The sequence below is a fragment of the Artemia sp. Qi Xiang Cuo genome, chromosome 9 (genome assembly GCF_049724085.1).
Source record: "Artemia sp. Qi Xiang Cuo chromosome 9, ASM4972408v1, whole genome shotgun sequence".
In the NCBI taxonomy this organism is placed as follows: domain Eukaryota; kingdom Metazoa; phylum Arthropoda; class Branchiopoda; order Anostraca; family Artemiidae; genus Artemia; species Artemia sp. Qi Xiang Cuo.
The window spans coordinates 43,172,801-43,198,283 of record NC_142802.1 but is presented as its reverse complement, the minus strand read 5'-3'; the positions used below and the strand labels follow the sequence as shown (position 1 = coordinate 43,198,283).

At 34.4% G+C, this 25,483-nt stretch overlaps 1 protein-coding gene across 4 annotated transcripts in view; it reads left to right on the top strand.

Moving 5' to 3' along the window:
* The window catches only part of mub (poly(rC)-binding protein mub), a 212,067-nt gene that overhangs the window by 40,522 nt on the left and 146,062 nt on the right, over positions 1–25,483 (top strand). For all 4 annotated transcript variants that reach the window (XM_089094592.1, XM_089094590.1, XM_089094591.1 and 1 more), the window contains exons 2-3: positions 4,009–4,232; positions 13,938–13,994. In XM_089094592.1, the coding sequence (XP_088950718.1) occupies positions 4,146–4,232; positions 13,938–13,994 (144 nt within the window). In that variant the 5' untranslated portion in view covers positions 4,009–4,145. The remainder of the gene's footprint in view (positions 1–4,008; positions 4,233–13,937; positions 13,995–25,483) is intronic.

The window sequence follows — 25,483 nt, the reverse complement described above, 5'->3', positions numbered from 1 at the left end:
TTACATATATAAAAAAGGAAATGCAAAGTAAGTTTCAAAAATGTAGCTCGGTAGATGGGTACAGTTGCATCTCAGATATTGAGTGATAGCAAAATTGTTGTGTTACTCTCAAACATTGACACTACGAGCCTGCAGAAAAAAAAAATCAAAAAATTTGTATAGACAGCATAAAGCTTAACTGAAAGCCGTCCATTTCAGGTATTTGGTGAAACAAAGTCGAACCGTATATTGTAACGAACGTTAAGTACAGAGCGACCCTCGTCAATCGAAACCATATTGCTAACAAAGGGAATTTTGATGACAATGCATGAATCAAAACTCTGCTTTTAATGTTGGTTTTGATTATTTAAATTAATTTCTTTTGAATTTGTCTATCGCTAGCTATTAGTTTACGGAGGTTTGCACAATTTTATACATAAGGGGAGAGGGGGTACACTGGAAAAGGGCTTGGTCTTGGTGAACATTACGTAGTCGAATTGAAGATGTCTGAGAACCTTAGAGCGGGGATTTTAAACTTCTATCTACCGAAAAACAAAATGCCTATTTTTCACGAGAAGGATTATCATAGATCCATGTTTACTATTCGTGTTTTCTTTCTTTCTTGGGTAATCGCTAGGAACTTATGGTCTTAAGAGACTTCAAATAGAAATTCCAAGTTCTGGTTCTTTTTATTTAACTAGAGACACCGTACTGCGGGAAAGGGCCAATTTCTGCCGTTTTGTGCGAAAAACAAAACAATTTTAATCCTAAGTGGTATTATTTTTCAGCAAAAATTCTGAGATTGCTAATCGTATTAGAGCTATCAAAAAACTGTTCAAATAACCTCTCAGTTTCAGAGGCTACACTACCTCTCGGTGGCGCATTTGATGCTAAACATATGTGCAATCAATGCAAAATGAACGGCTCAATACATTGTTTATACTGTAATATATACGTTTAACAAGTATTAAATAATTTCGCACTAACTAAAGGTGTACGGGGGACGGGGTGTCAGGGTGTACAGGGAGGTGCGTAAAGACCCAACAACTTTACTCTTAGGCTAAAATTTCAGAACTTCACATGGAAGATCAGTAGAGGTGAAAGGCCATTGAGGTTGTGATACACTTTCATTTTTAAGATAACCCTGAATATGAAGTTGAAACATAATTTTTTTTTTTCAAATGAAGGTAAAAAGTCACGTAAAAACTAAAAACAAAACAAAAACTTATAAGTCTAATTTTCTAATAAACCCCATTTCCGAAGCTGAGTGCCCCCTTTGTTCTAATCTCCGATCTTTGCGCCGAAGTTTGAGTCTGCCTATCTCATTGTTTGAACAATGAATGCTTTGACATAAAAGCAAAGTAATAAAAAGTTGCTGTTTTTTTTTTTTTTTAGCAGTGCTTCGAGAATGAAGGGATCATTTAAGGATCATTTAGTTGTGTTTGCTTTTAACAATAAAGTCTATTGTTCGAATATTTTGAACCGCAATCGGTAAATAAAACACCTACAATCCCCTATTGGCTTTCTTTGTTACATTCTTAAATAAGGACTTGTCAAACTTCAGGGGCGTAATTTGCTATGGGACAGGAGGGCAAATCACAGACCTCGGTTTGCCCCCTTCTTAGACTCAGGTTTGCCCCCTTCTTAGACTCCAGTTTGCCCCCCCCCCCTCCCAGCTGAAATTTAGTTTCTTCAAAAATATTGTCATAACTAAGATAAGCCTGCATAATTCAAGCATCTACAGAAATGGGTCAGTACTCTTTAGTGATCATTTAATGATCATTTGCCCCTGCCCCCAAATTTTTTTGAATTGCAGCTGTTCATATGTCTGTTTAAATGGACTATGAATTGTAATTGAAGGACCGTAATATTTTGAACAGCAAGGTTGTTATGGGTCTCACGGCTTTTTCATACTTCCCCATAGATTTCTTTGTGGTTTTTGCAGAAACTGGCAGCTCGAACTTTGCTACCTTTACCTTTATATACTGTATGGCTCATTTTTCAGTTTTCACTATCATTTTCACTTGATTTGTGGATATTGGCTCCAACTTTGCCCCCCCCCCCCCTCTCCCAGGATTTTGACGAAATTACGCTACTGTCAAACTTCGGAGTAAAGAACGGGCAGTTGAAAAGGGGATAGTAGCCCCTTATATAAATGATAAATTATGTAGGTTTGATTTATTATCTTTACTTTCATTTGATTAGTAGATTTCAACGGTGCTGCAACTAAAAAATATATTAATTAATTCATAGATTATGAGGCAATTCCTGTTTTCAAACCGGTTATTACACGGTTTGAACTGAAGCTGGTGGAATTCCTTGAATTTTACCTATCTTTGTGTTAATTTCCTAAAATAAGAAATGGTTTCTATTCCATCATAGGTGGGCACAGGTCCAACCTGTTGAGAATTTTCCCCTTTTTAGGAGTGGAGAGAGTAAAGCGTTTAAAGTTTTGTTTTTATGCTCAATTTTTGTTTTTCAAATTTTTCGGGGGTTCTTTGGGATTGCTGTGTGGATCTCCCGGTATTCCTTTCTGTAACTATCTACCCTGTGTACACCATCTATACTCTAGTGGGGGTATCGATGAAGAATAAGAGACTTTAACACTCTGATTTTAAGACCATACTCTGAATGTGTGCTAATTTTAATTTTTACCATGTCTGGCAAAATTTCTCTCCCCCTTCTGTAAATTAAAAGAAAATGTCGTTTTTCGAGTATTTTCCTTAAAATATGCTTTTTTTGCCATTTTGATTGAGGTCATATATCTAAATGTGTCCTCATTTGAGTTTTCTTCCTTATCTTAAAAAATTACCCCCCTGAAGATTTTGAAAAATACATTTGCCCCCCCCCTCCATATTTGTCGCCATTTGCCCATTCTCTTCTATGCACACAGAATTTAGCTCATTTGCAGTTTCCTTTAACTGCTAGCACTTAATAAACTGCATACTTACAACTGTAAAGACTGACTTTTATACACTAAGTGAAAACCTGGCCTAAAAAGTAGTCTAGGATTTGGCCCAAAGTAAAAAATATTGTGCTACCAAATGGTGGTTAAGAATTGAACTCGCACGTGATGCTACACTATTAAAAAAAAGTAACTTATATACTTAGTGATCATAGCAACCAATTAGCGTATAAATTAACGTTTTCCCCACATGAACTAGAGACTTTTTTTTAATAATACATTTGTATGTGTTAAATTTACGACAATTTTGTATTTCTTTTATTTTTAAGACTACGACTTATCCTAGGAAAAAAAAAAAATAAGCTTGGATTTTGAAGAGAGGCTGGTGGATCTAAATTTAAATCATCTTGCACTATACCGTTCAAATAAGGTGCATGCTTTAGGCGAATCCGCCATTAGTTTCAAGGTTGAATAATGATCATATAGGATCCCTACCTTAAAGCTTTTGAAACCAATCCTGGATATATTTATTGTGGTACTTGTGTATTATTCAGTACACACTCGAGAAGGGAAGTTAGGCTAATCCTAATGACATATACCTAAATATGATGGAAATATAATATTTAGATACAAATTTGGGCTATATATTTGCACATTAAGGGGGGGGGGGGTTAAGTATAGCGGCTCTGCATGCAAAATGTGTTAGCTACAATTATTCTGCAAATTATGAAGTAAGAATTATTTTCTAACTTCACGCTGTCCAAATACCTTACCCCCCCCCCCAGTGTGCAAATATATAGCCCAAATTATCCAAGTCCAATGTATTCTGTCACCCGTCACTTGTTTTCCACTGAGCGTAAGCTAATTGTCTCTTAATATAGATAGATAAAACCGGATGGTTCTCGAGTGTGTACTGAATAATACACAAGTACCTTTATTATAATGGAAATTTTTTTTTAATTAGGAATCATTAGTATTAGGCTTGCAACCGAAGATTTGCAAGTAAGCTACAGAGAGGCTAATTTAAGGTAGGATTTATTCATTAAAAAGAATACTATTTTGTATCCCATTTACTACTTTTAATTACCATTTTTATTTAACCTAGTCTTTGTTTTGCTTCGCAGCGTTGACCCGTCGCCCTTCCCTGCTACTGAACCTAACTCGACGCCGTTTCCCGGTGTTTTGAACGATTCCTACCTGCTTAGAAGAAGCACGACCTTAGCTGCCGTTTTCTCTGTGCAATTCCCTATTTACAAATATTATGGCCACTGCAAGCGGTGAACTGAAGCTGGCTAACGCTCCCCCTACAGCTAATACCCTGACGATTCGGCTGCTTATGGCCGGAAAGGTAACCTGCTAACCTTGCTGTTTTTTTTTTCTTTGTTGCTAATGTTTTTCCTTCTTTTTTTGCTTTTCCCCTTGTATTACATTAGTTCGACAAGGGTCACACTGCTTCTCATTAGAACTTGTTGATGAATTACTGTTAAAAATCGAGATACATTTCCCTTTTCTAGGAATGGTCGCTCGTCAAAGGAAATTGATGTAAATCATTGTTCTCGATATATTTCAGCTGATAGCTATGGAAACTATCCTAGCAGATAATTATTAACCATATATATTGTGTACTTTTAAGAGTTATCTTGTTTTATAAGTCAGAAAGATATTTTTTTAAACTTGTTAATTGCTTGGATATATAAAATGTTGCCTAAATTTGTTTCTATCTATCTCTGAAGCTAAGCGACCACAAAACCCAGCATTTTTCCTTCTAGTGTTTTTCGCTTTAACATACAATTTGATATTTTAACATTTTAACAATTTGATATTTTAACTTTAAAAATTTGATATTTCGCTTTAACATACATTTTACGCATTATCTGAAAGTGTTTTTTTCTCCACAAGGCTTTTTACGTAGAGAATGGTCTTAGATCCTGAGCTCCTCTTCTTTTTTTTTTTTTCTTTTTTTTTTTTTCTAATTCTTAGATTTTTTTATATTTATTTCTATTACTTTTTTTTTTTTTTTTTTTTTTTTTTTTTTTAAATGAACTCCAGGTGTAGGAAGGTGAATTTGTATTAAACCTATAATGTTACTGGTTCTATTCTAGGAAACATCTGAACTACTACAACTTGTAAGGTTTCTCCTTCAACTATCGGAAATTGAAGTCCTTGGATTTTTCGTAAATCTTTCATGAGAAGCTTTACAATGCCTCGGTGAAGGGTAATCCCCATAAGGTGGAGAAATCCAAGAAGAAACCATGAGTGTGTAAAATGTAATTCTCTTGTAAATACCATGCAAAACTATTCGCTGTTGTCATTGCACTAAGTTTTAATAGAGGTAGAAAAATGCAAAACTGTTAAAGGGGATTCAATACGAAGTTATTTACGAATTTTTTCATTGCGATCTAAAAAAGGGAGGAAAAATTATTATGCTCCCCCCATATTCTTATAGTTCTTGTAGAAACTGGCCCATATGCTATAAATATATTTTCTTAAGAACTTAGGGTCAAGGCTGGCACATATAAAAGGGAGGGGGCTTGGATCTTCCCCCACCAAACATAATTTTGAGATTTTAAATGCTTTTCTGTAATTTACATATGCTTTGACTTTTTTACTCCAAATGACACCTCTTAAATAATTTCCTAACCACGTTAGGCATGTAGTTATACAAATTTAACTATTTTACTTATTACCATATAATTTACCGATTGTTTTATATTTTTGTTAATTTTTCCCCCTCCCTCCCACTGATAACCTTGGAAATAAATTTCAGCGTGTAACTTTTTCAAGAATGTGAACTGCAAGAAGTATGCATCAATTATCTTTTGTCATCATAAAGGTTTTTTAAACCAAATCTGTCAAACGTCTTAACATCAAACGCCTTTCAAACGTTAATAAATCGTTAATAATAAAAAAAAAATTGATGGAAATTTAGGATATTTGTTTGAGATAATAATTTACGGCACCAGGTATGTAAGTAGCGAGAACTCTTCGTCAAATATAATGGTTTTTAAAATAGCATTTTCATTTAATTCGTCTTTTTGTTCTTAATCTTTAATTGAATTTATTCCCACTCCCAATGAAAAATCCTTGAACAAAAGAGGGTAGAGAAGAAAAGTTCTTTTTTGGAACTTAGGCCCTTGGGCACGAAGTTTTCCTTTCTTTGCTAGGTTTCCTTGCATCTAATTAATCGTTTCTTGAAATCACGAACAAAAGAAAATTGGTCTTAAACTAAATCGCAATAAACAAATCCAGTAATTCTAAGGAGTGAACGTAAGAGCTCTGATCTCTGTTGGTTGGAATTTTAATTTTGTTGCAACTGTTTGTATGTATAAGGATTTACCTTACCTTCTTGGGGGTTCAAAATGAATGTCAGTTCATATATAGTGACGAAACCCACACTGTCAAACAAAAAGCAATCATCATACAAAAAAGCGATAAGACAATGAGGAATTTGTGAAGACAGTTAATAACTAGTTATGCAATCTATCCGAATATTTCGGTTGTATATTCAACAGCCGTCATCAGTGAAATACAATGCAAAACAAATAAAAAGAAAACCTAGACTCTTTAAAAAGAAATTGTTTTATGATTTTAGTTAAAACATTTGTTTTATCGATGTGATTTTTTGACTTAGTTTGTCTTATTTTTATTTATTTTATATTTATTTTGCTGATGATAACAGTTGAATATATAGCCAAAATGTTCGAATGGATTGTACAACTTTGTTATTCAATGTCTTCACAAATTCATCATTATCTTCTCTCTTTTTTTGGATGTCAAATAAAAGTAAATTGAAAAAATGTTTTTTCCCAATTAAATGTACATAACTGTATCTAAATTAAAAAATAACAGAAATTAATTCATATTAAAAGTCACACATTAAAAAAATGTATGCTAATGAGGGTAGGTCCCTTTTACTTTTGCTTTAGTTTTTAAGGGGTTTTTAATTATGAGTTTTTTTTTATTGTATTTATGATTTTATAACCCCTTCACCGACGGTATCTATTAATTATATAGCCGAAATAGTCGTATAACGTCGCTGACATGCTTGAAAACCACATATGACATTTTCTTACTTTTGAGATAAATATAGAACACTGTTTGTTAAACTATCCAATAGTTCGTGGTAACGAACTGTAAGTAAGGAGCGACCTGACTCAATGGTAACGGAAACTCTAGAAAACGGGATTTTGATACCAATAGATACATCAAAAGAATCATATTTTAATGCTGATTTCAAATATATAAGTTTCGTCAAGTTTAGTCCTACCCATCAATAGTTACCCGCCTGAAAATTTTGCTGACTTTCGAAAAAAGGGGGAAAGACCCCCTAGAAGTTATAGAACCTTAATAAAAATCACACCATCAGATTCAGCGTATCAGAGAACCCTAATGTATGGCTGTCAAGCTCCTATATACAAAAATGTGGAATTTTGTGTTTTTTGCCAGAAGAAAGATCACGGATGCGTGTTTATTTGTTTTGTTGTTGTTTTTTTTCCCCCAGGAGTGATCGTATCAACCCAGTGGTCCTAGAATATTGTGGGAGGGCTCATTGGAACGGAAATTAAAAGTTCTAGTGCCCTTTTAAGAGACCAAAAAAAATGGAGGGCAACTAGGCCCCCTCCCACGCTCATTTTTTTCCAAGAGTCACCCGATAAAAATTTTGAGATAGCCATTTTGTTCAGCATGGTCGAAAATATGAGAACCATGCCTTTTAGGATGACTTAATCCCCCGAAGTCGCCGGGGGGAGGGCTGAAAGTTATGAACTCAATGTTAACATATAGTATTGGTTATTGGGAAGTATACAGACGTTTTCAGGGGGGATTTTTTCTGGTAGTGGGTGGGGGGGGGTGTGTGTCGGGGGTTATGTGAGAGGATCTTTCCATGAAGGAAGTTTTCATGGGGGAAGGGACATTGCTATGAAGGGGGCGCCGGATTTCCCAGCATTATTTAAAAAAAGATCAGAGATTAAATATAAAAAAACAAGTTTTCAACTGAAAGTAAGGAGCAACATCCAAACTTAAAACGAACAGAAAATTTTACGTATATTATTGGGTTCACCCCCTAGTCAATACCTTGCTCTTTAAGCCAAAGATTTTTTAGTACTTTCATAAGAGCTATTTATTCCAAATAACGGCCTTTGTGATTAAGGGTTATTTTTAAAGAATTGGAACAAAATTCGAACTTTAACTTAAAAAGTGAGGTATTGACTAGGGGGTGAACCCCCTAATATACGTATTAAAAATCTATGAATATAGAAGTTCGTTATGTAAGTTAATTCGTAATTTACATATATATATTACTAATAAAAGCGTTCGTAAGTAAAATTAAACAAGTTTCGAGAAAGCCATTTAACCAAATAAAAGTAAAATTAATATGCAAATTTTATTTTAATTATTCATGTACGGTGAGCCAAAATCAAAACCTGCATTAATTTAAAAACGTTCAAAAATTAAATAAAATAAATGAGTTTTTTTAACTGAAAGTAAGGAACGACGTTAAAACTTAAAACGAACAGAAATTATTCCCTATATGAAAGGGACTGTCCCCTCCTCAACGCCTCGCTTTTTACGCTAAAGTTTGAATTTCTCACAACTCTTTTTTTTTTAACAATAAAAAACTTTAGTGTAAAGAGCGAGGCGTTGAGGAGGAGAGAGCCCCTTTCATATACGGAATAATTTCTGTTCGTTTTAAGTTTTGACGTCGTTCCTTACTTTCAGTTAAAAAATTTGTTTTTTTATTTAATTGTTGAAAGGAGGCCCAGTAGGGTAATGTAGATCATGCGAGTTAATGTTTGATTGAATTTACACTGCCTTGTTGACCCTCCCTTAAAACAGCCTAACAAACGTTTTGGGCAATTATCTCAGATAGCAGGATGTTCTTGTTAGGTTCCCATGTTGAGGAACTACACCCGACTAGACGACTGTTAATGGCTTGTAAAAACAATTAGACAAGTGTGACAATTAGTTGAATGTGAGCTCGAGTGGGTTTAATCATTCCCAGAATGATTCTTGACTCGAAAGAGATATAACATGTCTATTTAGATAGAACGCGGGGGGGGGGGGTGAATATTTGAAAAAAAAACGAACAATTTGACTCGACGTAATTCTAGTTAAAATTATTAGAATTAGAATTTATTCTTATTAGGTATATCAACCCTTTTACTGAATGAAAAAAAAATTGAAAGATAAGTACAGAATCATATTAGCACCTGAAACGAGCAGAAATGGGCAAATCAATGCGAATAGAAATCATGCTATTTGTAATGGATGAATGAGACCTAAATTAAACCAATTCCAACAATGTATAACTTATTAACTTTAAAATTACCCATCGAAAGCTATTACAATTTCGAGATACGGAGCTGAATCTCCCCTCCAAAGAGGGGGTCTTAATATTAATTAAATTGTCAAATTTTGTATTTTTAAAAACTCGTTAGCAGAAGTTTTGACCCCTTACTTTCAGAGATATGAAATTTCATATATTTCTCCAGATGGAAGGTCACGACTGAATTTTTATTCATTTGTTTAGTTTTTGTTCTTTATCTTTTCGTGGTGTCATCGTATCAAACTAGCTGTCTTATAATATTGTGAGAGGGCTCGTTCCAAGGAAAATTTCGAAGTTCTTTCAAAACTTCAGAAAGAACAAAAATTAACTCATATATGAATTCACACCGACGCTAGCAGGTGCCAATAAGGTTAGTTTTACTTTGGTTTTAGTTTCGCGTAGTTCTTAATTATGGCGGAGTTATTTTTTTTGGTTTTATTATTTTCTGAATCTTTTGCTGATGATTACTGACGATGCCGAAATATTCGTATACCGTCGTTGCTGTCACGCCTCAACGTCACATCTGACGTCACTGTTTACACAGAATATGTTAACATAAACTGTGTTATATTTTTCATCACACAAATTTTCCATATGGACAGAAAGGATGTGTTTAGTACATACTTTTCTGGTAATATGAGATTTATTGAATTTTTATCTCTTTTGAGATATCAACTAATCCCGTGAGGAACATCATTTACGTTTGCGTCACGACGCTTAGAAGTTTCTGCTTAGTACTCCTATCTAGTACTGTACATTGAAGCTCCTAGGGCTCCTGCTTATAGAGATAAATAATTACGAATGTCTAAAAGCAACGTTTCCGGAGCTAGAAACTTATGAACATTGAAAAGCGCTGATATTAGTATTACTGCTAGGCCTGTGATGAAAAGCTTGTCAAATAACTTCAACTTCTCAAACAGAAAATTTTTATATCTTTTAATTATACTTTGGGTGGTAGCTTTTACAACTTTTGAAGGGCAGAAATCAGTTAAAATCATAAATTAATGTCTCTGCCTATAATATCAGTCCTTTCTGATTAGTAGGCTGACACAGTTCAGGAGTCCGCACAGAGGAAGGGGGCTCCAGACTCGGCCCCCAATGGATCATACAATATTTGCAAGAATTCGTTATAATCTCCACTTAAAGGGCCTTTTTGTGGTGTTTTGTTTTAGTGCCAGCAATGACACTGATATGCGGCTAGTCTTGGCAATCACAATATCTTTTCTATAGGATAGAACTTAAAGAAGTTTGAAGATTGTATTCTTGGAAATACTTTTGTAAGCTTGTTTCACATATATCAAATAGTCATCAGATGAAGCATCCTGTCAAATATTTAAAAGTTATTGAAAACAGGCTTTTTGCCAGAAATACGATCTATGTTCGTTTTATTTTCCAACTTTATTTCTAATTTGTAAATTTGCAAAGCTGTTTTACGAAGTCTTCCCGAAGTTCCGTGTTTCTCTACACGAAGTATCTGTTAGGTCTATGTTTTAAGTCATTTGCTTCTTTGCTTTGTTATACTTAAGGGGGATATAAGATTCAATTAATTGGTCTTAGGTTTTGAGTCCCCCCCCCCCGAACAAAATAAGAGCTTTATTACTGTGCTTCCCAAAGAGCCTGCCAGACGATAGGTATAAAAAAAAGTATTGTACACTCTTTTTTGAGGGTTAGGGAAAAAATAGCTTCCCCCTATCACCCCAAACACAAAATTATAAGCCCTTATTTTACTTAGACTTAGGTTTTTCCACGCAAGCTGGTGCATACGGTGACAACGGTGCATCTCTATGACGACCTCTCTTGTGCTTTTGACCAAAGTTCTTCAAGCGACCATCTCAACAGCGCAGCATCCTTCTCAAGGCATTTGCCTAGTGTTGCCTTCTGTCGCCCGTGTCTTCTGATGCCGGGAGGAAAACACCACACACCATGGGGCACGCGGCCCTCACCCATCCGCACCATGTGGCCCCAATAAAGAGTCACATGCCCTCCCCCGCAAAAAAATATCCTGAAGGTTTCAATTCGGTCCCCTAGCCGAGAGACATAATAGGTTGCTCTTGCTGTGATCGGATACCATCCGGGCTTCCAAAGTTAATCCAGAGAATTACCTGTCGTATAACCTCACGTCATTGGCTAAGTGTTACAGACACTTAGTGATTATGTAAAGTTCCCTAATTGGTGTGTAACGGAACCAGTGGTTTACTTTTCTTTTTGTCCTGTGAAAAGGGTGCAATGTAAAATAGGTAAAATATGGTGAATTGAAGGCTTAATTATTTCGTCAACAACAACTGTCAATACTTTGCACAGTTTTAATTATTCGGCGAGGTTACTTCATTATAAAACATAAGTTATCCTGGCAAACTATCAATATTACGAATATTCATAATGTTACAAATCAGTTTTATGGTGTGACAAAACTTTTCATTGGTTTCGTATGGACAATTTAGTCTACTGACAATTGCTGGAAAAGCATCGGGAAATATAGAGCGTATTTAAGATTTTTTTTTTCTTCTTCAAGTTTACAATATTAACGTTTGAAATGACAGCTGTATGAAGAAACTGAAAAATATTTATATTTGCTGGCTACTCTGCTTGGTGTTAGCCATGATTTTTTTAAATACTTGAAGTAGTTGAAAACGTGAGTTTAATCGAAAGGTTTCTAAAATCACACTTTGCAGTCCTTCTTTTGTCTTTTTATAAATGGCTTTAAACGACACTGCTGATGCAATATGATATAAAAATCTGTTTTGGGATATTCAACTCTGAACTCCAAGCATTAGCCTTTCCGCTCCGACCCTGCTAGTTGAGGAGTTAGAGAGCTGAACTTCTCCGTATAATGGTTTCTGGCTGTGCTAGATACAATGCTAGAGCTTTCGATTTTCCAATTCGTTCCATATTTGGAACAACTTTTCTACACTGGGACACTACCATCTACCTTTTTTTTTAACTAAAGTTTATCGGGCTCGGTAAACTTTAATATCGATAAACGATAAGATTTAAGTCTATTGTTTTGCGGGAGTGAGCCTGTGGTTTTGCCCATTTGTTTCTCTTGTGCTGCCTATATCATTGTATGTTGAAAAGAAGCATGGATCTTAAATCTTTGGTTTTTACGGAAGGTGTGACTCTTGGGCCGGATTGATTAATAAGTTATAAATAAATAAACGTATTATGAGCCAAGCAAGACCATACACAATATATATATATATATATATATATATATATATATATATATATATATATATATATATATATATATATATATATATATATATATATATATATATATATATATACATATATAGGTTTCTTAATTTGTTTACAACATCAATTGAATTTCTCAAATAAGATCTTTGAGTCCTCAGAAGCGGATGAAATGCTGTTGACAACCAATTTCCTAACTCTTGTGAATCTTAGGCAAAACATAAATTTTCGGTGCTGAACAACATCTGGGGAAAAAAATATTATAAAATTAAGGGGTTATTTGTAAATTGTTTTTTTACCTTACATACCAATTCTTGGGGAGAAAATCCAACGAACTTTACTGAAACATAATATTTCAACTGGTTACAAATCAATCAGGCCACTGGGTAACTTTCTAAATTCTGGAAAAGATATAACAGGTAATATTTGTCAAGTGGAGTTTATAGCATTCCTTATTCTTGCGGGAAATTTTGCATCGGTTGAAAGCACCAGCAATTTGTGGAACAATTGATCTAGCACTAGAAGTTATAATATCATGCTCTAACTTTTACAAAACCTCCAGGAAACTTCATTTCAGCTTTAGCAGAACATATTTTTTTTTTTAATTCGGACCATTTTGTGCAGTTCGAGGAGGCAACAGCCATTTCCAATGAAACAGGTTTCACGCAATGGGCTCTTGAAGCATTAGAAATTAAAAAATATATTTTTGCAGGTTTATCAATTAATAGAGATATTGGGAAAATAAATATTGATCCTATTTATGATGCTATTTTAAAAATTGAACCCATGTTTAAAAATAAAATAAAGTATTGCAAAATGTTCCAGGGGTTAGTTCAAATAATAAACCTAAGCGAATAGCAGCATCAAAAGCTTTGCATAAAATTATGTTGCAATAACTTATTCCTTGTTCATTTCTTATTTTTAGATGTTTTATCCAATTACTTTTGTGAGGTGGTTTCACGAAGGTAGATCCAAACTGTTAATTTGCAGTAAGTGTGTATTATATTTTTAGGCCAGTCTTTTTTTGATTTACGCATATTTTTAAGTTTTAGTTTATTTTTTTCTCTGTGCTGAACAAACCTTACTAGCCACTGATTAAATATTAGTTTTTGTTTTTTTCTTCGTTTTCATTTACTGGCTTTAGACTCATTTGTCGTATTTATATATTTTTTTTGTGTTCTCTGTCATGGCTGGTCAGTTCGGCTTTAGATCTTTGATCTTTTATATATATAATATATATATATATATATATATATATATATATATATATATATATATATATATATATATATATATATATATATATATATATATATTATGTGTGTTTGTGTGTGTATAGTAAGTCCAATTCTTTTCGTGGATAAACCAAAACCATGTAAAACTGTATTTCAAACCTTATAAAAACAATAAACTAATATTAGATTATACAGACAGTCTTCCCTTGGCTAGTTCTTTAATCAAGCCTAAACTGTTCTATTTCTAATAGCAGAGTATTCAAGTACTCAAGTCATACTAATTAATTTTCTATTGCAGGAAGTTGGAAGCATCATTGGGAAAAAGGGAGAGATCATTAAGAAGTTCAGAGATGAGGTAAATTAGCTAATTATTTATTTGTTTTCGTTGGAGCTATTGTTGATTAATATTTATGGTTCAATTATATCCTCTAGGCACTGTGTTTGAGCGGAATTTGACTAGATTTCAAGAGATCTATCAACACAAGTGAATGGTTGTTTATTTGATATTTTGAGTACCATTCTCCGATATACGGAAAAACGTTGTAAGTGCAGACTCTCATATTGTAAGCACATTCTGACAATCGCAGATTACGAGAAATGATATGAGGTTTTCAAAAATTCTGTTTACAGGTTACATACAGCCTAATAAACATTGTTAGACCATTTCTCGCTGAAAAAAACATAGGAATATCTTTCAAAACATTTCTTCAATATTGATTAATATAGTAGTATATGTTCTCAGCTGATTGAGAGGATGCACTTAAAAAATTACCCTATCTCCTCCATTATAAGATTTTCTTTTTAATTTTTGTGGCCAAACTATTTCGAATTGATTGGACGGTGTTACCATAACATGTAGAGCTTGGATATAAGACCCGAATAAACCGCAAACTAAAGGCCGGTACCTACTTTCCTGGAAATCTTAGAATGACTATATAACTTCTCGCGTTTTGTGCCGGTAATAGAGATATTCAGATTTTATGAAACCTACATGATTAAACAATGTGAATTTTGTTTTTTCAACTAAAAATCAGAATTTCCTTCTTAAAGTGTTCAGGAAAGGGTAGTCCCTTAAAATATTATAGCGTACTTGCTTGGAAAACGTTAAAAATTAGTTCACGGGAAGTATCATTTGAGTGATTTGACAGCTTTAGGAGTTCTTATTTTAATCAATTCAAAAGGCACTAGAACTTTTAATCTCCGATCAATTGAGCCCTCTTCCGATCTCATAGAATCACTTGTTTGATACGATCACTCCTGAAACAAAAAACAAACAAATAAACTCACATCCCCGTGATCTTGCTTCTCACAAAACATTCAAAATTTTACATTTTTGTATATAGGAGCTTGAAACCTCTACATTAGGGTTCTCTGATATGCTGAATCTGATGGCGTGAATTTTATTCAGACCAATTGATCTTTTAGGGATATTTACCCTCTTTTTCAAAAATAGGGCAAGTTTTCTCAGGCTCGTGACTTTTGATGGGTAACATTAAACTTCATGAATTTTGTATATTTTGAATAAGTATCAAAAATTTCATTCCTTTGGTATATCTATTGTTATCAAGAGTTTCGGTTACTATTGAGCCGCATCACTGCTTACTTATAGTTCGTTACCACGAACTGTTCGATAAATAGCACCCAACCTTAATTCGCTTCATAAAGATTAAATTTGACAGAAAGAATTTAAAGATTGCATTGGAAGAATTTCTTGATTAGTTGCAATTCCGATTCAACTTTAAATTTTGTTTAAAAACAAGTTAACATGTTCATATACAGGATTATGCAAAATCATCCATGTTCGCTATGATGTTTGATATGTTTGACTGTACTGTTATTTTATTTGGCATCTCTAAATTCAACTTATAAACATAGTTTTTCAGTATCAAGTACAGCTTTTTTACTCCTAAAAATTTTCTCACAGTCGATGTTTTGTCACCAGTTATTATTTATTGTTTCTGTTTTGGAACGATCCATAAAGAGAAGTTTAGACACCCATGCATACTATCGCTTTTCCAGAAGTGTTATACTAATTAAGATTGTCTTCCTTCCCTGGGAAACCTCATGAATTTTATATTTATATTCAGATAGTTAGCTTATTCCGATAGATTATAGTGAAACTAGCCAGAGCGTGTTTGGCGATAGGCATGAAGAAGCGTAGCGATTGATCTTTTTGTGTGAACTAGGAAAAAATATTTTGTCCCCTTCCCCCAATATAAGTCCCCTTACTCCCCTCTCCTCCCCCCCCCCCCAAAAGACAGTTATATCTCAACCCCCCTGCTGTGATAGAATCAATGAAATTAAGTGTAAATCTGAAAGAAAGGGAGCTCTTATCTTTTCTTTATTTCTGTATTAACAACGAGAAACTAGTAGTTTTAGTTAACTAGTTCCGTTTTTGGGACCGGTCAGACTAAGGGACCGGTCACCAGAGGTGAATCTCCATCATTTTTATTGGGGGGGGGGGGCAAGAGGGGTCCATATCTGGATAGTCAAAGGGTATGGGTTGTATAATATTTTTTTCTCCACATTATTAGGGGGGAATGCCCCCTCCCCTGCCACCCCCAAACGACGCCCTGCCGGTTACTCATTTAGCTAGGTTAGTAAACAACTTTAATGAATGCTTTATTCCTTTTGGCTAAGCATCACGCTTTGAGACAAAGCTGGATTAATGCAATAAGATAAAGTTCATGTTTTTTATCTTGAAAAGTTTGTATTATATTTTCATAGTTAAATCTTTTAATTTTGGATTTTTACAATAATCCAGTTAAAAATAACAAGTGGGCAAAAACCGCTATCATCATTCGGATGGCTTTAGCTGGATGCTGGAACTACTCTTTTGGGATGTGGTATTGGCTGCGGTGTCGGCTCCGACCGTTCAAAAGGTGTTGTACTACACAACGTAGGTTTTACGTAAAAGTGGCAAAACTGATAAATGTGTCTCGGTTTTTGTAGGTAAACAAATGTTCTAAATGTCCTGAGAACCAAATAAAATGGGAGAAAACCGATTAGACCAATCGATAGAACTTTCTTAGTTTGAGGAGCTAGCTCAAATACTGGGATTAATTAGCTTAGGCATTTTATCTGGCTATCTACAGAAGTTTCTCTCTGGGTTGGTTGGGGGGGTTGTCTGGCTCATACAAGTAGTATAGTAGATCCAGGATTTTATGGGATATTTTGCTTCATTTATGTTTTATACTGACTAGCTGTTTTTGCATATGACAAAGAAAGCTTGAATGAGACATCAGCAGAAACAAACACATAATCAATCCTTTTTTATTATTTTTTTATTGTAATTGATTCTGTTTTTAACTATTCAATCAAAATTTAAGTAGTAAATGGAGACCGACACAGTGGATGATTAATCATAGACAATTTCACCCATCATGTCGAAAAGATGCTTTTTATAGGTTTTTACTGGCGTTTTATTGGACACCATGAACCATTCAAGGTAGATAACATTCTGTTTTATTGAATTTTTCATGTTGTTGTAAAATGCAAGAAAATTAATGTCGATATAAATTATCCTGAACTGAGGTGATGTAACCTTTGTCGCTAAGTAAGATTTCCTGATATGATGCTTCATATATTCCTCTTCTTGAAGTGGGCCACAAAACAAGAAACTGGGATTTAATTTCCAAGGCTATTCTGATTATCTTTGAAAAGGTAAGCGATGGATTAAAATGTTAAAGCTTAACTTCTTCTTGCTATCCTGTTTTATACCTTGAAGCGGTAAACAACTGATGAATGTAGCTGTTTTGAGCATAGAAGTAAAACTTAAAAAGATCTGTTGATTTTGATTGTTCGTTATTTTCTGTTCGTTTGAATCATTCGTTTGAACCAAGTTTCCTTTCCTCCCTTTCACGTTAGACATAATACCTTCTAGAATACGTCTCATTAGAAGAAGATTCTAAAAGAATCAGCTTATTTATCCAGTCAGATCTGACATTCAAAGACAATTGCAGAAATAGAACCAGGAGACAGTCCAAGTTCATGCCTGAATCGATTCGCCTCACACATTCTAAGGAACATTTTTCAAATGCCACGAAAACCACTGATTTTATTCAATAAAAAGTAGAAAAATGAAATATCTAACACGTGCAAGGGCTATTGTTTCCTTGGCTGTCTTTGGAATGCAGAACAAGGAAAGATTTGTTACTTTGGAAAACCCGTCCAAACTGCCGCTCTTTCCTTGAAGTTATGTGAAAGATGCTTACAGTCTTATATTTGGGCCAAAAAAATTGACTTGGGAATTACACGTGTATAAAAGATTTGTCGTCGTTTTTGATGGCTCATTGGCCAATAATAGTTATTTGTGAGTTTTTTTTTTCAAATATGCCGGGCATTAACGATTTTTTTTAATCGCTATAAAAGAGTCTGCTAATTTTCTTTTCTATTCGTAAAAAGATAAAGAATATATGTGTGTTTGGTTATGGATTTCAAGTAAATTTTCTCTAACTCGCTCTTCAACGTGGAACCACAGGAAAACCTTACTAGATTGACAGTAGACGTTGGTCTCATTTCACAAAGATGCATTGTGCATTGTGTCCTTCCGGTACAGCAGTCATGGGTTTGTTAGAGTGAGATCTAAGATATGATATAGTACGCGCACCGACTACTGGTCTTGCTGCTAGATAATTGTTTTCTCGAGGTACGTCAGTTTACATCTTCTGCGACTTGTCGTATCTCGATTTACGTTGAGATACATCTTCTTTGACTTATCATATCTCGATACAGCGGACACTGGGACCTTCCCGAAACAGTTTTAAGCAAGCAAAATGAATTCGTTATCAAACCACCGAATTGCGGCGATTGCTTTGTCTTCACTTGTAAAGGTCATATATGTTCCACAACCTTCATGTGCGGTCATCATTTGCTGGGAGGCCTCCATGGCAATTTTTCATGAGTGTTCTGGTGAATTTAGCTTTTTCTTTGGCAGCTCTTCCAGAAAGGTTACTCTGATGAAATACTTGTCAAAGAACAAGTAGATTCCTTGTCGTAAATAACGGGTCAGCTGCAGCATGGCAGATGCACCGAGTCCTTTACCCTGGTTCTCTTTTACTTGCCTTTGCAAAAAATGAAATCGTATATAATACTTGACGATCGATTATATATTTGCATTTCAATTAGAGTGAAAAGATCTATTTTTCTGCTGATTCTTGACACATAAATTTTATTAACTTCACACTTACCAATTAGAAACTATTAGCGTTTAAAAGATAAATTTAAGCGGGACTTGTCGAAAATTGTTTGTTTGGAAATTTAGTTTTTTGGTTTTAAGCCAAAACCTCATTGAGTGTACATATTTTGAATCAGTTTCAGTGTCAAAACGGAAAATTCAAAATCGAAAAAAAACTTTAAGCTTCTGCAACGGATTAAAAACGCGTAGTTTCTATGAGTGGTTCTGTCTGAAGTATGCATAAAAGCTATCCTAGCTCACGTTGGTTTTTTTCGCGCTCTTCTATAGAAGCCTGGTCAAGGGATCCCAGTATTCAAGCGCAGGGGACTTGTCATATTCCGCTTCCATTTTAGTGATTTTGGGCAAGTATCTCCTATGTCAGTAATTCCAGCTCCTTATAGGGAACTTGATGAAAAAATTTGTGGACTAAAAGAAAAGATAGAGAAGGGTAGTGTGAAGCAGTTTCAGCCTTATTGCTTGAAACTCCTGATCGAGTTAGTCACTTAGTTTAGACGAGGAGTAAACAATAAGGAAACGACTCACTCTTCAGGTTTTGAGGCGCCTAACCCTAACGGTGGCAGCTAGAGGGGAAGCGAAACTTCGGCTCGATTTTTTTGGTTTCAGGAAGATTGATTATCTTTCATCTGCAGGACCTTGTATATAGGTTGCAAAAATAGAAATATTTAAAGCTTACTTTTTTTGTTAATATTATTTTTCTGACCAGAAACTTTTATGACACTAGCAGATTTTTGTGCGAAACTATGTTCTTTTCAACTTCGTAACATAAATTAGTTCACCAATAGGGTTTTTGAGGAGTGTTGGCGAAGCCATTAAGGTTAGGAGTAGTATATATGGATATTTTGTAGCTGTCTCGCCTAAAAGTCGTATCTAACATTTTCACACATCTAAAATAATTGCTAAAAACTGGCTGGACTAACTTGGCTAAAACTGGCTAAAATTGCTAAAAAGCTGGGTAGTCTCGATCAAGAAGATCAAAGCGTAATTAAACAAAAAGTATTATTCTAATCCTTCCCTGAGAAGATTTTTTGGGTAGATCTTGGATACCCAATTAAACGGATTGGAATTAAACAGATTTGGCAATGTGAAATTGGCCGATACGACTTTTAAATCTGAGAGCACCGATTTCTGTAAAATTCATCTGGAGATTTTACCTTGTAAAATGCTGACGCAGAAAAAGTAATCCCCAATAGGTCACCATTGAACTTCTTTAAAATGAGTTTAATCATTTTATGCAGGAATAAAATGTGAATGCCCAGAACTACCCTGCCTCATTGTTAATGCTGGTGTTGAGAATTTTGGTTTAGAGAAGGATTTTTCTTTACCAAATGTTTGTAAGTGAGATCAGCTTTCTAATCATGGTTCTGTCCTTCTCTAGAATTTGTTGTTGATTTATATTGTTTTTATATCTGTCTCTAGAAAGATTCAGTCGGTGGTTTTGTTCCTCTCATCAAGGGTGAGTCCTTTATGTTTGACCTGTAATTATATGTTAAGAAAGCTTATAGATTGATTTTACAAACAACTCCTTCTGATAGACGGTGGTTCGGTCAACATTGTCAATTATTTATGGTGTCCTTTTTGTGTCATTAATTTTGGTGCTTGGTTTCTGGCTCGGATCAGACGACTTGGAAAAGGACCGCCTTGTTTTTACCTAGTTTTTCAAGCGTAACATTTTGATGGAATCAATTTATGAGATTAATGGTGAAGTTCTAAAGGTACGAACTTAAGAATCGGAAAAGTTCTCTATCTAGCTCTAACTGCTTGCGATTAAACTTCAAAGAAAGTATAATATCTAACCGTGTTTCTAGAACTCGATGTGGAAGTATTAATTGCAAAACTTAGGCCAGGCTGTGTCACCCGGTGGAAAGTCTACCTAAACCCTGACTCGATGTAAAAACGATATGAGCCTAAACTAAAGATTGACTCGGAGAAGAATTCAGCCAATTCCTGCCCCATACAAAGACAAGCCTAACTGAATACTGACGGACTGAATGGGAGCAAAAACGAGCTAACCCCTGACTTGGTGCAAAAAAATAGTCCAGTCCGTGGGACTTTGGTGATGCAGCTCCGCGTGTTGTGTGATACATATCAATTGTTTTGGTCTTCTGGAGAATAGTATTTATCCAGCTGGATTTTGGTACTTTGAGGAAAATACGCAGAGTTTATGTCAGTTTTTTTAAGATCATCGGAGGTGTTACTCGCATATTTTACGAGGCCAACCATTCGGTGGTCTGGGTTTGACGTGACACGTCTCTTTCTAACAATTTTCAGTATAAAGAAATTGATGGCAGTCGACTGTAGACTCAGCTTTTTAGACTTGATAAAGGAATACTGCTTCTATTAAAATAGCTTTGTCTTGAGTTGCTATAAAGAAAAAAGCTAAGTTCAGTTCGCGAAACTTTGAAGAGGCAGTGCGAGACTGAAGAGGCAGTGCGAGTCCTAAAATGAGATAAATCTTGATTCTGTGTATGTCATCTAATTTTCAATATTATAATGAAAAAGAAAATTTTTCAAAGAATGTTTTTAATTTAAATTGTAAATGATGTTATTGCCTTTAGAACATTGAGGGGATGACAGTCCCTCTCTTTTTCGTGATAGTGTCTCTTTGTTTCCGGCAACAGTAATTAACTTATAGTAATTTATGTTCTTATTAAGCTTGGTTTGATATTCATTTTAACTTCTGTGCTTTTGTTTCATGTATTCGTAACATTTGTTATCTGTTTTATGCTTCGTGTATTATATGGCTTTATTTTTGCTTGTTTAAGGTTTTAATATCACTCTATACTTTCCTTTGGAAAATGTTTTTGGTACTTAATTATTTTACAAGGACACTTTTTTGTGTCTTTTTTCTTCTTTTTGATCCCATTTCATTCTAAAGTATAGAAAATTGATTTCTTAGCAAAATTGAAGCAATTTATTTAATTTGCTAAATCAATCTTTTGAATTGGTGAATGATTTTCTGTTTTTTTTTTAAATGCAATGAATTTAAAAGAAGGAAAGATTAATAGAAATTTATTGCATATCTGGCTAATAAAAATAAACTGATTGTGTCAAAATACTGATGCAAAAACAGCAATTTCCTGGAAGTTTGATCAGGTTCAGGTCAATCATATATTTTTCAATTCTATATCCATAACATACTAAGCATACCAATATCTGGCACGGAGATAAGCTCGTTTTGTACACTATGTGATTTTGACCACTATCTAACTTTGTAATCTTACAATGAAAATTGAAAAACTGTACATTTGTTAAATTAAGCTCAGGTGACTTTCTAGCCTTTAGGGTATTTGGAGGGGCAACAGTATTACTCTTATTCGCGGTGGTTTTCGTCCGTTTTAACACTGGCTGGATTAGCCATCCTGGATTTCCGCTCGCCTTAGGTTTCATTTATTCATTCGGAGTAATTTTCTATTCGTTTTGAGTTTGACTTCGAACCGTCGGTTTGGATTCTTTGAGAGGCTGAATTTAATGATTTAGTTTCCACCAATATCAGTTGGGAATTTTTTCAGTTTTCCAAAAATGTTTAAATTTTCTTACTTTATAACTTTGATGGACAACTTTTAACCTAGTGAGTTTTATATATTTTAAGTTACCGAGAAAAGCTGATTCGTATGTATAGTTCCTAATATTCCATTTATTAGAGTTTTGGTTGCTATTGGTAGTAGTTGCTTTTTACTTAGTTTGTCACCACGAGCTGTTTGACAAATACAGTTGAAGAATTATTTAAAGAAAAACAAATAAATAAAAACACCAACATGTTTGACTCAGCATTCGTTCAGACACGTATTCCTTTTAATGTGTTTCCTTATTGATTAATAAAACTTAAATTCGCGATCGAGGACAGTTTTTTTTCCGGAAGGAATCCTAGTTTCGGTTTTACCAGTGGGCTTGGGCTGACGGCCAAAGACGCCCAAACTAGTATGTGTGTAATCGCATTTCATCCCCTTGGCTTGCCAGAGTGATGACGCATAACGGAGTATTGTACCTGTCCAATAAACTGGATATGAGTGTCATTTCTTATCTCATTTTTACGTCTATGAGGAAATGATCTTATTTGCCTTAGAAACAATACAGCTTCGTTCCCCTGAACAAGCAAATTCATGTTTCTAGCCAAAATCACATTCTGCCCCTATTCTAGTTCGTTTTGTCATTTTCGAACACCAGATAATTGGAAACGTGTTGACTTTTAAATAAGGCAGAACTACAAGTTGTGAAATAAATAAAAACAAATTAATCATTTATGTTTCAATAATTATTGATAATATTATGACTATGTCATTTAATACTATAAGAGTATTTTGTAAACTGATCTAAGAAGTTCATTTTTTGCATTCATTTTTATGTAATTCAAGTATCCGATGCACCATTTAACATTCTGTTCATTTTGGGTGTAAAAAATGGGAAATTTTACTGTTTGTCTTTCTTAGAATATGACTTATTCTATTCCCAGTTTAGTATGAAAAGAAATGTTTGGGTTTCCTCTACACAATTTATTGCTTCTAAAGTCAGGCAATTGAATCGTCTGGAGTTGTTCTAGAAAAGAGGCGAGTCCTCTTTTATTGCTTTTGATGACATTAGTAAAAGCATTATCAAAATCTTGCTTAGGAAGAGATTCTCATTCCATTTCTTTTGGACAAGTGACTGCCAATTTTTGTACTATCACCTGTCTTCTTCTGTTTTGGTCCATGCGATTATTCAAAGTCGCGTTCTAACATCTAACGTCATCGAGAATCTAACTTTTCATCTGTTTATTTTATTCTACCACTTGACACTTGATTTTAATTATCTGCCATCTTTTTTTTATTTGATTCGTTTTTATTTGTCCTTCTGTTTAAGGTGGGTACGGTGAAGAAAGTCAAGTTTAAAGAAGGAAGGTAAAAACGCTAAGTATGGACTAGAAATGCAAACGTTCTATACGTACACACAATTTAATGCTTTATATTCTTTTTACAAGGAAAAGACTGCTTCGGGTACGTTTTCTGTCTGGTTTATGTTTTTGCGTTCGGTTTGATGCGTTTGGTTTGCGGCCCGAGCCTTTGGCCTAAATATGGGCCGAATTGTAAATTTCTTGTTGCTTACGACAAAATTGACTTACAATTTAATCGATAGAAGATGAAATATTGACGTTAGGACTGTTGGAATAGGGAAATTTCTGTGAGATATTGCAAGTAAATAAAGAATGTTGGGAAAAATCACTGTCGGTGGGAGTCAAGCCCTTCAGGATTTAGCCCAAGCTTTTACCCATAGACCAAGACAGACTACAGAAAACTTCATAGTGTTTTAATATGGGATTAATTTTTAAAAAAAATCAAAGAGAAGTAAAGAGCTGTGCCAAAGCCTAAAACAAGTAGAAATAAAGTCATAGTAATTCAAACTTCATCCGAACATATATTACTATGAATTAATAACTGAAACCTAGAACATGCAGAAATTGAAAGGAATAACGAGGTCAAACTACAACGAACAAAAGTTTCTGCAGATAAGAGGGGCGCTCCCGGCCCCTTAATACCTCTATAAAAGCAGAGCGTCATTTGCACTTTACAGTCTTTTGAACAATGTATTTTTTTTTCTAATAGCATCAACAAAACCAAAAAGAAAATCAAAATACTAATCAAGACCATAGGAAAATATTTTTTCTTTTCAAAACTTTTTTTGAAACACTTCTTTCAAAACTTTTTTTGAAACACTTCTTTCAAAACTTTTCTTTTTGAGTCTTGTTTCATTCAAGAATATAGAGAATTGATCCCTTAATAATACTTTTAAAATATAAATAGGTAATTTTTTGAAGCAATCTGTTTTATTTGTTGAAGTCTAAGAAGAGAGAGAGAGAGGTACCGTTCAACTATTCTGAACAAAATAGCTATCCCCAAATTTTAATCCGATACTAAGGGGGGTTTTCGGGGTGTATGGGGTAAAAAAAAAAGGTACAGGAGGGGTCTAGTCGCCCTCAAATTACTTTTGGCCCTTCGAAATGGTGCTTAGAACCTTAAAATTATAATCATTTGGGCTCGCCCTGAAGTTTTTTGGTCACTCCTATCAAACGAACTATCAAAAAGATGGCAGTCAGTTCAAATTTTACCAAGTCAACGCTTGGACGTTTGCTCTGATTTATTATTCCACAAGAAAAAATAAATAAACTGTAATAATACTCAAAAGCAAGAGCGGTACAGCCCTGGTCGCGAGCCTGTCATTAGCTTATGAAAACGGCCTTAAGTTTAGTTATGATTGCCAAAGGTGCAGTGCTGAGCTTTGGATTTATATTCCTATATATTTCCTTACTGTTAGAAGACGCTTTGGGATATTTTTTTATTTGTTTAAAGGTTGAAAGCAAAAGTTTCTTCAGGAAACATGGATGGTAATCCTTGGAATTTGTAATTTTGCTAATTGGAAACCTTGTATGACTACCTATCACCGGAAAAATCGCTTAGAAGTTTATATGACCAGAAGTAAATGACTTCTAAAATTATCTTGGAATAGAATGTTTCTGTCACCGTAAAAGCTAATACCAATCATCAGGACAAGGCCTTTAATTTTTCGGTTAGCTAGACGATGTCAAACTAACTCAACGATGTCTATTTTTTTTTTCTTACTAACTGTCCTTCGATCTTACTACTTCTAAAGATTCGCATCTTTTCTCTCAGTTTTTT